At 39.6% G+C, this 15,871-nt stretch overlaps 1 protein-coding gene across 1 annotated transcript in view; it reads left to right on the top strand.

The window, feature by feature from the left end:
* The window catches only part of LOC140554459 (arginyl-tRNA--protein transferase 1), a 320,650-nt gene extending 305,549 nt beyond the window's left edge, over positions 1-15,101 (top strand). The window contains exon 12 of the mRNA XM_072677498.1: positions 15,061-15,101. Within this exon, the coding sequence (XP_072533599.1) occupies positions 15,061-15,071 (11 nt within the window). The 3' untranslated portion in view covers positions 15,072-15,101. The remainder of the gene's footprint in view (positions 1-15,060) is intronic.
* Positions 15,102-15,871: the final 770 nt, after the last annotated feature.

The following is a 15,871-nucleotide window of genomic DNA, read 5'->3' as shown; positions in this document are numbered from 1 at the left end:
GGAGTGAAACATCATGATTACTCTTAAACACTAAAACTTTCTAAAACTTGGACACCATTCTTGGTTAAATAAAAAAAACAACCTTGTTATAGGAGAAATAATTGGTGTAGAATACAAAACGTGGAGGGCCTTTAAAAAAGGTTTGAAACTTTCACATATTTTCATAACATAAACAACTAAAATGTTATTTTTTTCAAACCAAAAGTGGTTCTTCTGTGGTGTAAATCCAAAAATTCCTTGTTGGCACCATTAGGTGATGGTTTTGTACTGTGTCTTTTCTGCAACACTGACCCTATGTCCTGCACAATGTAAGTCTTAAAATAATGCCTACTGAACCCAAACAGTAGCGGTGTATAACAAAGAGTCGGGTTCAGGATTCAGCCACATGCCCTGCTGGACACATGCCCTACTGGACGCATATAGTGCAATATTTAGGGACTATGGGGTTGTTTGAGAGTCTGACAGGTTCAAATACTACTTCACTGTGGACATACTTCAATTCAAAGCCACACACCAAATAACGAAGGTGCAGTTTAATCTGTAAGCCATCTCTTATAATTCTAGTCCTATAATATAAGAAATGATCAGTCTTATAACAGCGCGGTCCTTTATAATAGGGTCTGTTGTCAAGACTTGCTTCTCCCCAGATCTTCCATCCCTTTGCATTAGCTCTGTTTGATGGATGGAGTTGATGTGGTTTGTGGTGTGATTAGGTTTGGAGGTAAATGATGAGAACGAATGAACTAAGCCTGAGGTTCTCCTAGCGTCTGGCCCGGTGGTTGACTAGTCTGAGCTGAACTGTCCTCCTCCTCATACACCTCCTTATTTATGAGCTGCTGGAACTTAAGAGTCAGTTGACTCACTGTTTCAGAAGATGGAATGTAACCATATGAGAGATCATCAAGAAATTGCTTGGCAGCCATTTGTGTTGCATAGAATCAGACAGATTACGAACACATGACCGTTAGCATGATCAAGGAATTGATGGTTTCGAATGGTCCAAGTTGTTTTTAATCTTCAAGGAGGTTGAAGAAAGACCATATGCTAGTAAGCTAGACCATATACCAGCAAAGCATATGTTGCATTTGATTTTGGTCATGTTGGTCATCCAGCTTGGTGACGCTGGTCATGCTGGTCGACCAGCTTGGTCTTGCTGGTCAAACAGTTCTGTCATACTGGTGGTCTAGGTTTGTCAGGTTAATCGTGCTTGTAGACCAGCTTAACCATCAAACTCAAACAAAAAACATACCCTGTGTTAGTTAAGAGCTAAGCTTGTCAACCAACTCAACCAGCTGACCTGTTGGCTGTTCATGCTCAGAATGTTGTGTCCTGTTCATGATGACTTTTATGGTATGTATAAACATGAAACGTATACTGGTAATGCCTCTGCTTTTGTGTGTAATGCAGGAATTATGCTGCATTTGACTGGATAATATTTTAATAGTTTAATTCAGAACATAAAACAATTCAGATGAAATTGGGCTACACTGTAAGTTGTGGCATTATTTGTGCTAAAATAATAGAATTCTAATTATTTAATTTATTGCTGTTTTTGGAAGCAACTGTTCTCTTCTTATCCAGACAATGTAGGCATGGAAAGTGTTAAACAGGCTCCCAAATAAGTGCTTGGCGTGGGGGGAGCTATTGCATGCCTGCGCTTTATTCTCTTGTTAGTGGTTAAATTCTGTGGAAAATTGGATGGCGCTGCAAACAGAGGTGGATGTTTTTCCTGGGGCGCGCAGAGGAGTGCGGACGGGGCACATTCCAGGGGAAAGCTGTGTAAATCCCAGCCATTGATTCGCAAGGGGACCTCCTGACCCTGGGAATACATTAGCAGATTGCAAGTTCGGGGCATTATAGGTTGGATGTCAATCTCAGAGCAACTGGAGGATCTCTGCTGCTTGCGTTTTTTAAAAAAAAAAAGGTTTTTAGCTTGCAGCATCTTATCAGACCCGAAATCTGCTTCATATTGACATCCAGACCTTTTCCCCTTCAACAGATAACATAGCAGTTTAACTTATTTATGGGGTAACAAACAATACCTCTGACAGCAGAGATCCTGATAACTTCTTGTCCCATTCCTTGAGAAGTTTCTGGGCTGTTGGTGCTGGCATTTCCAGTTCTTTGCAATTACGAGGTGAATAACTGATTAGAACATCTTGACTTTGGATGCTAGTGGAGGTTTAGCTTGTGCCCCCTTATTTGTAGAGTTCTATTGGGGGATCTCTCCTCCCCCAGCACTGATTAAGAGACTGTTCCTTTGATGTTTGGAAATTTGGGGCGCTGGTTAGATGCATTATCCCCTGACTCCCGGATCTTTGGCTTATTGTATCCTTGCAGAACCCTCCACTTCTAATCCAACCCAGCTTAACTCTCCACAAACACCAAGCACACGGATCATCCGTCTCATTTCCCTATGCCCTGTGCAGGGAGAGTTTAGTGGGGATTAAGTAGGTCTCCGAAAAGTATGCTAATGTGGCTAATAATAAATGAAAGCCAGTCAGGGATACCTAGTGATACAGAAATGAGAGCTTTGCTGACGGTTAACGTGCCTCATTAGCTTGCATTGATGACTATTTTAGCATTGTTAGGATTTAGTCTTGAACTAAATTGCACAGCTAATGCCAAAGGTGTCTTTGGACATTCTTTTTCTTCGGCTTAATCGGGGTGTAGGAAACTGACCCTTAAGATGCTAAAACAGCAATGTTATTTCTAACCAGAAATGTAGCCTAGTCTTTATGGTTTTGGAGACAATTCATGACCAACAGTACAGGAGGGACATCTCATAGTGTAGCCCCCCTCCCCCCCACAGAGTATCTCCAGTATTTTGAATAACAAACTTAATTAGTTGGAGGGGGGCAACTTTTCTTTGTTCGCTGATGTGTGTTGCTTTTCTTTACGTTTCTCTTAATGCTCCAATGCGTCTCTCAGTAATGTTAACAGGGCAGAGAATGGCAATTAAAAGCTCAGTTTGATAATACAGTTAGCTGCTTTGGTTTGAAGGGCTGTACTGAGTATGAAGTCTTTTTTTCTTGTACGTTGACAGCAAAGTGTTTTTTAAATAAATTTTCTACAAGCAGATTTAGCATTAATCATATTAATGCTTACTACCTTACTGGTTATTGCCAGGTAAGAGTTGTTCTGTTCACAGAAAAAAAAGGACATTTTGCCTGCACTTTGGTGCACTATGCATTCCACTGGAATTATAAATACGCTCTCAAGTGCACTATCATGCTAAGTGCTTTTGCAGACTAGTGTGTTTTACATAGTCTACATTAACTAATGTAAGCTTGCTGTTTTTTTCCCGGAAAGTAAAAAACAGGCTTACACGTAGCAAGTAGCACGTAGCAGAATGTACTGCTGAGAACACTTTATGAGGAGCGGCAGCCATTGTTACAGAGAAAATTCACCAAGGCTAACAGTGACTCTACTGCTGTGTCCCAGGTGTATGTGACCCATGGTGCTGGCCATGTGCAGGTGTCTAGCTGACAGAATTGGTGGTTATGCTTCAATTTATGCCTTCCATTTACCTCAGACGTCAAAGGTCAGAGCTGGAAATGATGTCACACCCAAGTTCCGGTTAACATTGAGCTAAAGACGTAGAAGAAAGTTTACCACAACTGGTTAGCATTATTAGTGACACAGTTTATTGCACTTCCAAACATCAGGAAAACATGTCCAGTTAGACAGTACTGAGTGTACGATTGCTTTAATGAGACATAATGAGACGGCCATGCAAATTCTATTGCATCATTAGCCGTTTGAAAAGACGCAGTAGTGTTATTTAGTTATTATTACTTATGAAACAATGTATTAATTGTATTATTATTTCAAATGTTTGGACAGCATAGTGTAGAATGACATTGAATAATCTGGATCTTAATCTGGCAGTTCTCAAAATAATGTGATTGATGAACCAGTAGAAATTCTCCAAGTGACTTTGAATAAAATATTTTTACATTGATTTTTCTTTTTTCTTCTCCTGTAGTGTTGCAGTTTTAGGGATACAAGGTTCTTTTTGTAACAGTGAGCATATGATTATATATGTATAAATGTCTTAATTTCCTTCAGTTTGTTTCTGTTTTTGCTTTCAGCGCAGTGATTAGGGGTCCATGAAGCAGGCTGGGGTGACAGTCTGCATGGCCATGTCTCGCCAGGGGCCCTCCCCTCCACCCCACCAGACATGGACACATGGCTCAAAAAAACCTTAACAGACCCACACACTGCAGGGACACCACACCCACTGACCACGCAAGCTGGCACACAGATGGAACAACACACACACAAACCACACACAAATATGTCGGGAACATTTAAGATTTAAGACTATAAGACCATTTAAGATATAAGTATAGTAAATAAAATGAAAAAAAATGAAATTCTCTTGTTTCATAGCTGCTTTACGTCTTCTAGTAGTGGTGTTCAGGATAGCAGCTTTTCATTACAGATCTCATCAATCAGCTACATTATCTGTGTCTGTCAATCTGCAGTTTCCCCTTCTTTCTCTCGGAGTGTTTGAGCTACAGTAAGGAACAGAACTGGTATGCAGGTGTAAAGTGGATAAAAAAAGAAACCCTGCAGTTAGACCTCAGGCTCTTAATGGGACAAAAATGCTCATTAATCAACACAACCACTGGCTCTTAAAAATAGCAAAACACACTACATACTTTAAAGGTCCAACTGCAAGCAGAGGCAGTCGGGCCTCTAGTCAAGTTGCTATGTTATTTAGACTTGCTAGTCCAGGTCAGGAGTCACTTAATCACATAATTAGTGTTTAGAGTGGAATTCCAAATCTGCAAACAAGGTGCAAAACACAATCATTTTTTGTAGCTCGACATCATGCACAACTGCATGCTGCTTCTTGAAGAACATGAATGTTCTGGCTTCATGAAAACAAAAGAAGGAAGACGCCAAATTTAGTTTATCACAAGCACATCACGCATCATAGAAAAATAAAAAATGTATGATTATCATGCCGCACGGTGGACTGCAAAGCACTTCTGTAAGTTGCTCTGGATAAGAGCCACTGCTAAACTCTAAACACCATAAATGTACACTTACAAATTTACGCCACATTTTCCATAACCAACAATGGATTACGCATAACCTAGGATTATTATGAACATATCATGCGAACAGGATTCACAAATTTACAACTCTAACAAATACCATGGTACAATGAAGTGTTTTAATAAATATATTTTTTTATATGGTAAATACTGTTTTCTAGCTGCTAAGGTTTAAGTATTCACATTTTTCACACCGGCCACAACTTTTTGTTGTAATGAATGTTTACATGTTTCCAAGCTGCAAGTCAACCCCCCACCCTCCTTTTTTTAAAGGGGAGAATCACAAATGTACTTGTGTGTTTTCTATCAGTTAGCTGATGTCACGCTGTTGTTTGCATAGTCGGAAGATTTGACCAAATGCATTTTGCTTTGTTTTGAGAGAGTTAACACAGTTCTCAAGCAGCCATGTGTTAAGCAAGGCTCTGTGGCATGTTTCTGCTGAGGTGGGAAAGTGCAGACGCTCATATTGTTTTAAATCTCCTAGCTAATGCAAAGCAAACAACAGATCCATCTTTTCTGCAGCGACTTGTCATGGCTCACACAAACACAATTTGGTCACTCCATTTGAGGTGTGGAGAAGAAGAAGAAGCAGCAGAGGCGGAGGTGCCAAACCTTCACACCATCTCTCATTTACATCCCTGCTCTTTTCAGAAAGATGTTTTCTTAAGTAGTTTCCCTCCATCAGAGTAGCTTTAGGCAGCTTTAGTATGAGTCTCTGCACATGTTTTTTTTGCTTAATACGTATTTACTTACAAGCTAGAAGGACATCTCTTCTACATTGCTACAAAATACGGGTGCTACCAAGGGTTCTTTTCCATAGAAGTTTTTGTGAAAGCAAATGTGGTTCATCTATGGCATCGATTGAAGGACCAACTGAAGCACCTTTATTTTTAAGAAGTGCTCAAATGCCTATGCTACCCCCCCCCCCACCCCCCCACAATTAATAGATCGAACCCAAGCAAGGCTGTTTTTTATTTTCCTTTTTTTAATTTATAATTTAAATTTCATAAAAAAACTAAAGTTTCTGAATAACTGAAAAAAACAAGTAATCTGAATAATTAATAAGTTGCTTTTTTATGATTTTATGGGGGACATGGCCTTGGCTCATTGTTTCCCTTGGGTGGCTTAGCTGGAACTTAGTTAAAACTAATTCCACCATGTGGAGGCCTTACTTTGTCCTGGCTAGCCCTCACTATGAATTCCAAATGATGCTCAGCCAACAAGAGGGAGATTAAATCCAGGGGTGAATTCTGTGACTTGTGCACACACAACCCACTGATCAAAAAGCACTTATGATGAGAAAATTGACTTATGGTACGGTTTGTGAATTCTGAGAAATGTCTGCAACAGTTTGTTGATGATGTTGCTTTGGGAACATGATGACCTAAAGCATGATTTACTTGAACCTGTTTAACCAGATAAAAAAATAAAATGTTACATTTTACCCTGAGTTAGGCTGTGCCTTACTCTCCTCTACTAAATTTGTTAGTTCTTCTACCAAACAGGATGTGTTCGATTACTGAAAGAGGTGTGAAAACCTCAGTTATTAATGCAGTAACAGGTGCTGCTTGTAGTTTTATTTTATTTCTCATTGCAGCAAGCAGAGGAATTCTATGGAACGTGTTGATTCCAGACTTTGTGCTTGCAAGTAAAAATAGAGGCATATGTTTATTATTCTTCTAATGGTGAAAAATAGGATCAGTCTGTTGTTTAATATTTTAATGAAGGCCAAAGAGATATCATTTGTCTTTTTTCAGAATGAGCACAGCACTATTCTATCCCGTTCCTATCCATTTCATATAACTATAACCGAAAAGGAAAATATGGTATTAACTGCTGCTGCAGGTCACGCCAGCTTTAGCCAGAGAATTTACAAGGCAGAGCTCAGCCAGAGGAACAGCTATAGAGGGAACAATAAAGTCAATAAAATATGAGATGTGAGACACCACATTCACAACAGTGGCTCCTTCTTACTGCACCCCCTTTCTCCTGCCCCCCCTATCACAGAGTGCTGGGATCACGGTGGCTCAGTGTTGTGGCCAGTTGTGTAATGTCACAGTAAATTACTTTGGCACATTGGAGAAGTGACGCCTCATGCTGGGTGGGATGGAAGGTTAGAAAGAGAGAGAGAGAGAGAGAGAGAGAGAGAGGGAGAGAGAGAGAGAGAGAGAGAGAGAATGTGTGTATGTGTGTACAAGATTTTCAAATTCAGCTCTTCCGATCAGAGTAAAACCTTTCATTTCATTTTTTCTGTACATTCACTTTACTCTGCACCACTTCTTTCTTGGCTACTGTTTTGGGATTGGAAAGAATTACAGGACATTTAGCAAAACAGTTTCATTCATTCTAATGAGAAATTCTGTATGAAATGGCATGTACAGTTTATTATTTATTTTTAAATAGACAGTATTGTGGAGACGTTTTAGGCACTTGTGTAAATTACAATGAAGAAGCTCCTTCTCTGGGCAGTAACTGTGTTTTTCCTCATTTTCAAAGCTTTCACTGTGGCCCTTCATTTAATAACTTGATGAAAATGAACAAACCCATACTCTGGCTGGGGTCATCCAGGAGAAATCTGGAACCAAGCTTTTTTCCTTGAACTAGCTCACAAGATCTCAACATCTAATTTCTTCCAAATTATGTTTATTCGTGTTTACTTTGATCTATACTAATGATATACAGTGTTTTATTGGCAAATTTATTGCTTAAATGCCTGAAACTTGCTTAGTACTTTAATCTAACCTTTTTAAAAAAACTACTGGGAATTATTTGGAGTTATTAGTTGGCAATTGCAACTAAGTGCAACTTTTGAATGAATGGAAAGGAAGTGGATGGCATCAAACTAGGCCCTGCCATTAGGAGTGATTAGATAGTTTAATAGAGAGTTTATTGCACTACTGTGCTACTAGAGTAAGGTAACATTGTATCTTACACCACTAGGTGCTGTACGGTAATGTTGTTGTCTATGCCACTGGCTGCTGTTAGTGAATGTTGTAATATTTGCCACTAGCTACTGTAGTACTCTACTATGACACTGCAGTCTACACTGCGAGCTAGTGTAAGTTTCCATTGTAAATATTAGATAGAAGGGCCTTTTTGCAACTGTTCTGTAAAGCTTGTCTGAAAGATTGTAGAGGTCAGGATGCAATTTTCTTGCAAAGAAACAGAATACAGACCTTAAGTCTTGCCCAGGCTAATTGGTCTGTAGATGCTGAGTCAACAAACTCCTGAAAGAAAGCACTGCCATTAGTCTGACAAGTTTGGCAGCTGATATTGTGTAGACTGATACGGTTATTTGTGCAGACCAAATTATGTTCTCCAAATATCCCCAAAAGCCCACCCTTTTACTCTTTTCATACACTTCAAAAATGACGGATTTCCATTTAAGCTGTTCCAACATTAAACATGCATCATTAAAAAAAAGAAGAGAAAAACACTCAACGATCATTCGCTTGAGGTCTGGAGACAAATACAGTACCGAGTTTTGTTCAATTATAATCCCAGAATTACATTATTTATCACTAATACAAAAGAGAAACAATTCCATAAGAAATACGTGTTTAAAGTTAGAGCACTAACAGCAGTGACCAGAATGCATTTTTAAGTTTCATATAAGGTCTGAAGAAAAATGGATTTTCCACATTGGAAATAAAATGTTCTTGAATGATAAATGTCAGCTCAACAAAGTGTATGAGCTCTCTCTTTCAGACTCAGTCAAGTGTGTACTGTCTACTGCACTGTATACATACAGTGGAAACCAGACATTTACACACACTGTATAAAGAACACGTAGACTTTGTTTCTCACTGTTTTTTGGTTTCTGGTTTTATGTGAGTTAGTATTACCACAGTTATTTCGATTTGCTAAATGCCAGAATACAGAGAGAAAATATTTTAGTACTTTTCTATGAGGTCACAACTTTACATTTACTTAGATTACTATGCTTATAAACCATTTGTGAAAGCACAGATGATGAGGTCATGGCTTTGGAAGCTTTTGATAAGTTAATTGACAACATTTGAATTAATTGGAGGCACACCTTGAATACACTATTTCCTTGTGTGACATCATGGAAAAATCATAAGAAATCTTCCAAGATATCAGGAGAATTGTAAACCTACACAAGATTGGTTCATCTTGGGTACAATTTCCAGGTGCCTACAGGTGCCACGTTCATCTGCTCAAAACATTATACATATAAAGTATAAAAACCATTGGAAAGTCCAGCCATCATACCACTCAGGACGGAGATGGGTTCTGTGTCCCAGAGATGAAGGTGTTTTGGTGTGAAATGTGTGTATCAACCCCAGAACAAAAGCAAAAGACATTGTGAAGATTCTGGCCAAAAATGGCAAGAAAGTGTCATTTCTCACGCTTCAAAAGCAACATAAAAAAGCCAGTTTACAGTTTGCAAATGCACACAGGACAGATTTTTGGAGATGTGTCCTGAGGTCTGATGAAACTAAAATTGAACTGTTTGGCCATAATGACCATCGGTATATTTGGAGAAAAAAAGTGGGAAGCTTGCAAGCCTGAGAACACCATCGCAACTGTGAGGTACGGGCAGCAAAATGTTGTGGGGGTGTTTTTTCTGCGGGAGAGCCTGGTGCGCTTGACAAAACAGATGGCATCATGAGGGAAGAACATTATAGGCAAATATTGAAGCAACATCTCAAGACATCAGCCAGGAAGTTAAAGCTTGGGTGTAAATGAATCTTCCATATGGACAATGATCCTAAGTGTACTACCATATTAGCTTGAGGACAACAAAGTCAAAGCCCCGATATCCCCAAAATATGTGGGCAGAGCTGAAAAGGCGTAAGCAAGCAAGGTGGATTACAAACCTCTGACTCTGCTACACCTGTTCTGTCAGGAGGAATGGGCCAAAATTCCAGCAAAATATTGTGAGAAGCTTTTGGAAGGACACCCAAAATGTTTGACCCAAATCATACAGTTTAAAAGCAATGCTACCAAATACGAAGAAAGACCTCTTAGACAAAAACCATAGAAATGAATGTTGTAACCAATAAAAGAGCTTACTTAGTTGAAAACAGTCATTTAAATACAAGCAGGATGATTCTATTTAATAAGAAATGCTTGTGATTTTTGGTTCAAAAAGTGATAATGTCTTCTCTGGAGGCCTAGAAGGCCCTGATGGTACCCCACTACATTATCACCAATGCTACATGTAGACTGATTTTATCAAAAGGGTGCTCTTTGATAAAAAGCATGAAGCATTGCCTTCAGTTGAGTATGTGAATCCCTCAACACACTGGACTGTAAAGATGTTTGAGGCAATTGCAGAAACTAGTGACATGGTGGTCCTGGTGGTCCTGGAAGGAATGGACCAAAAAAAGATTTTTTTACTTCAATTTACTGTTGCGCAATCAGGCAATGAGGTGGGCAGAGTCTGGAGCCCAGGGCGGCAGTGTAAATCTGTCAGACTTCTTTTCTGCAGCAAAGCATGCTGCGACGTGACAGCCGGCTGTGAGCCGACCTGCACCACAAGCGCCTTTTGTTAGCGCCGGCCAGGGCGGGTTGCCAGATATTGCGCAGAGCAAACAGCAGAAGTCCCTCATGATCATGTAGGCTCTGGGTCGAATGAAGTGGGTCACTGCTGATGTAGCTGCAGTTATCAAAACAATTCTGCAGGAGATCTTTCAGCACTCGGAACACCAAACAGCAAAACTTAAGCCTCAAGCGAGCAAAAGCTTGTCTTCAAGGATTTAGTAAAAGCGAGTACTGTTCATTGTACAAATCTTTCAACATTCACACACTCTTCTCTCAGTTGCTTTTTTTTTCTCTAGAAAGACAAAAATGGCTGAGTATGCCATGTTCCGAAGTTTACACAGAAATTCTGCTGTCAGTCATAATGAATCACAGATGGTATGGGTGGCTTAGTACTATGCAAGTGATTCACGCTGATCAGTTAACACTAGCCTTCAATCATTGTAAGGCATATAGGCATGTTAGCATTTCTGAAAGAGGCTTCGCTTTAGTTCAGTGAAGCTACGTCACTGGACATCAAGTCTTAACAAATCTGCAGGCCTATGCACAGCCATTTTGGCGGGCAGAGAAAAATAAGAGTGTGAGCATTAATGTGATACTGCCCACGCAGGGGTTTGCACCCCAATCTTAAGTGTACAACACTGTGGCGTAAACCCACTGTGTTATTTAATTGTTATAAAGTGGCTAGTTCTTCCCGATCACACAATGTTATCAGGAGTCTGAGGGCTAGCACATAAGTCATGTGAAGCGCCACCACATCTTTTTTCGAGCTGCTCCTAACACAACCTAACTGGACAGCTAAACACACTTGTAGGAAAGCTACGACAGTTAACAGATGTCCATACTGGCTAGGATCACACTGTGATGAGGGGGGTGAAGGGGGAGAGGGAGGCCTATTTGGCTTTCTTGGACTCAAACATGTGATCTCCTGATGATAGGACTATCACTCAGGAGACAAATTTTTTTTGTCTCCTGAACAAATTTAGTTTTTTTTTGTTTTGTTTTTTTACAAACAACAGCTCAGATTGAGTTAGTGCCTTTACTTAATTATTACTTTATTATGTTTATGTTTACTTTGTGGTTGTTGTGTGGCTGTTTCTGAAAGGCTCAATTCTCTCATCCAGGGTGTTTCTGTGCATATTTCTTCCAGATATATTAAAGTACTCATGGATTTGTGCTTTTAGTATGATCAAAAAGTACATACACAAGTTCATCCTAACATTCTGTTTGCACCTCAGGAGCTTTATTTGTCATCATCTCAGGCATACAAAAGCAATATTATTCTAGAATAAATATCTCACCTCTAAATCACCTTCTTTGACCAAGGAAGCCATAGAGTCTAATGATTCCCAAGTTATGGAAAGCCTTAGTCTAGATTTCTCCACTTAAACATGCCTGATTCAACATATCAGTTGATGACAAGGTTTAGCGTGTTAATAAGTGGAACGGTGCTGAATTGCGGCCCTCTAGAACCAGACTCGGACACCCTTGGGACAATATTTGATAAGTACTGAGGCCAGTCTCTTGGTTTGGAACGCTTGCTACATTGATGGTTTTGCAGAGGGATATTTCTATGAAATATTTAATTAGCAGGAAAAGCAGGAATAGCTTTAAGGCATTGTCTCATAAATCTGTGTCTCATACCAAATCATACTGACTGAAGCAGGCAGAGACATGCAGGATTCCACCTTTTCCCATACAGAAAAACAACCACATAACTATCAAAGAGGGAAAAAGCATGGTGCGTACATATCTGGCATGTTTTGAATAAATTTTTACAAAACAAACATCATGACACTGTAAAATAAAATAGACAGTTCAAACAAGTATTAAAAGTAGCCTAGTTAATGCTACTATTAGGAGCATTAGGAACGCTTCAGAGAACCTTCCTTTCACACAGGACACACAATTGTTCTTAATTTATGCCCTTCTCTCACGTCCAGCCTGGTATATGTAAATATAATGTATTTTTCAACACCTCCAATAAATTCACTCCATGTGCACGGTTCCTCTGTGAGTCGTTTGGACTCTGTGAGAAATGTGTAGATGAAGTGCAGAAACAGCCTGGACTGTGTGGGGTCAAGGTCAGCGGGCTCGGGTTGCAGCCTTTAAATGACATCTCTGCCGCACTGGGCTTTACATTCGCAGTCACGGTCAAAACATTTGACCCCATTTCTCTCTGCCGCAGAGGGAAACACACACTTGATTTCGGCACCTCTGTCTTATTTAAGTTCGACATGAATGCCAACACACACATTCACTTGCATTCCCAGTGAAAGCACTCCTAAGCAGTAAATAAGTCATCAAATGTGGAACATGCAAAGTCTTTTGTGTAGGGGTAAGAGCTCAGAGGAATATACAGTGATGCTTGGAAGTTTGTGAACCCTTTAGAATTGTCTATATTTCTTCATCAATTTGTCCTTAAACTTTTCACAGGTCCGAAAAGTAGACGAGGAGAACCAAATCAAACATTTGATCAAACATCAAATATAGGATGTTTAATACAGAAATATTAGGTCATTCATTTTAATCCAATATTACATATCTATGGGTGGCAAAAGTATGTGAAATGTTAGGATTAGCAGATCATTTGAATCATGGCACAAACAAAGAAGCTTTCTAAGGACCTAGGAAAAGGTTAGAAAATTAGGACTCCACCACTCCACAGTTATACAGATTGTATACAAATGGAGGAAATTCCATTAGTAAAACCATTATCACCCTCCCCAGGAACCTCAAAGGAACCTGAGGCTCTAAGCAACTGAAGGCTTTTCTCACATTGGCTAATGTTGGAACATGGTGGTGGTTGTAGTATCATGGTTTGGGCCTGTTTTGCTGCATCTGGGCCAGGGTGGCTTGCCATCATTGATGGGTAAAGAACATGTGCATTTTAATATGATTAAAATACATTAGCAATCAAAAATAATTGCTCATATATATCCTGTCATACATGGGTATTCAGCAACTGTTTTGGATGTGTTTGAAAAGAGCGTTGTCTTAATATTTCACTAGAGAACCACAAAAATGATTCATAGACCAACAAAACAGTGAAAGTGATGGAATGGGTTGCAGAGTGAAGACTTTTGAGTGATGTCATGGAGAACATAATTGCCAGATTTTAATAGCATTGAACTTGTGGGAGTGTGTTGGGACATGCATAATGAAAAATTCCAACCACTATAGGAAGTCTGTGGATTGCAAGGAAGCATTATGAAAGTGACTGTGGTGTGAAACACTCATAAAGAGTATGCTGGAGGAGAACCTCTTACCTACTGATAGACACTATAGGCCCTACTGTAGTGATCTTTAAGCGAGCTGTACACCGCACACCACGCAGCTTGATTTAGGGCGTGTCAGTGAGTCTTCGCTATGGCAACGACGGGAAAAGTGTGCCTTGCGCGTCTCGAAACCCAAAAAGTCTCTTAATTATTCATGGGTGTGTTTATTGGCGTAATGTGCAATAAACCAATAAACCAATCTTTTTGATACCACCACGCCCATCAGCATAGATATATTCGCAAGCACTGTTGCTATTTAAACAACGTAGGTGGAAGGCATGAATATAGACTGTTGGCAGGGTGTAAGATCGCAATGAGCATCGTGATGCGTCTTGTGCAGGGTGTAAGATAGGGCCCTATAAGTTATTTGTTTTTACTTTTAGGGTTTGTTTTTTTGTCAGTAAACTAAACTTTGTCAATTACTAAAACAGTATGAGCAATGTTTCTTTTGAAATGGTGTACAAATTCTAATCAAGTGCATCTCTTCTTAATGAGCCTCACTCACCAACCATTCTTAAGAACCCACTTTCGCAGCTTTCATGAAGAGTCACATTCACCAATGATGGATTTTACCATTTAATAGGGCAACGGGACCCATCATTATAAGAGCAGATCTGTAAACAATTCTGCAGTTTAAAACACATCATGAATCCGATGTAGACAAGAACAATTTTAAGTGCCCAATCAGTCTGTTTTTATGGCTTTGCTAGTTCTCGGACTCAGGCCTCAGTGATATGATTTGAATTGATTGAATTGTAGGTAATACATTTTCTCTATGTTTTTAGATTTAACTGACTTCATTTAAGAATGACTCCAGGAGGAAGCGTGTGCATGCAGCTCATTCAAAAGTGATCTTAAGATCGTCTGTGTGAAGTTAATAAAGTATGTGTGTCAAGTTTGAAATGTAATTTCACAGTAAATCAGTCATGAATAGCATGACTGAGATTTAATTTTGGCTTGCGCTCCTGCGTAGGAATATAGTGACATGGTAGAAGTGTTTTTATTTGTGTACTTATTGATGTTGTAAATGGAAACCATCAATCACTGAATTTGTATTTTGATATTTTAGTAAATATAGGCCTTTCTTCAACTCATAATTAAAATGTCAACCACGCATACAATTCTGTTCCACTTGGAACAAATATCACGCACTTCGTATCTGTTGTCCATTCATTGATTCGTTCTATCCACTTCTTTCTTGTCAGGCTTGCAATGAATCTGGAGGCTACCATTGGATCATTGGACACATGGCAGGAATGCCCCCTGGACAGGGCACCATACTTTGAATGGTAACACACACACCCCTCAAATCATTCTCTCACACCTAGGGGGCAATTTAGCATAGCCAATACACTTAATGTGTATTTCGGAGGTACGAAATTGGACTACCTAGAGTGAACCCATGCAGACACAAGGAGAAGACACCAACTCCTCACACACAGAGACAGGGATTGAGGATCCTGGAGCTGGAGGACACTCATGTGCCATCATGCCTTATTTAAAGTCAGATTCTTCGATACTGGACACCATTGGCTCTTTGAGCATTACTATATAAGAACCACTGTTTCTTTTATTGCATCACCCCAACATACCCTGTTAGGCTGCTTTGTTTTTAAGAGAATTGAATTATTTTACACTGTTAAACATAACTGTAATCATTTCTTAACATTTTGCTATTTTAAATCTTCCTGTTCACCCAGCCAGATCAAAGTTCCTGCGATTGATCTAAACCCAGGTACTGAGGTGCTACCACACTGCTGTAGATGTTAACAAACAAAGAACAAAATTTGCATGCATATCTGACCTTCAGCTTATGTCTGCAGCCCTCATCCCTCTTTAGCGAGGCTCCTCGAAGGCTTCACTCGCCTCATGGACATGAACGTCTAAGAGATAACGAAAAATGGAAAAGGCTGGTGTTCTGGAGAGCTGGTCATTAACATTATAAAAGTCTGCAAGTGTTTATTAGAACAAGAGCAACTGAAGCTCATGAATAAGGTGTTCCAGACAGACTGGAAG

This window comes from Salminus brasiliensis, chromosome 4 (genome assembly GCF_030463535.1).
Source record: "Salminus brasiliensis chromosome 4, fSalBra1.hap2, whole genome shotgun sequence".
NCBI classification, from domain to species: Eukaryota; Metazoa; Chordata; class Actinopteri; order Characiformes; family Bryconidae; genus Salminus; species Salminus brasiliensis.
This window is presented reverse-complemented; position numbering and strand designations above follow the sequence as displayed.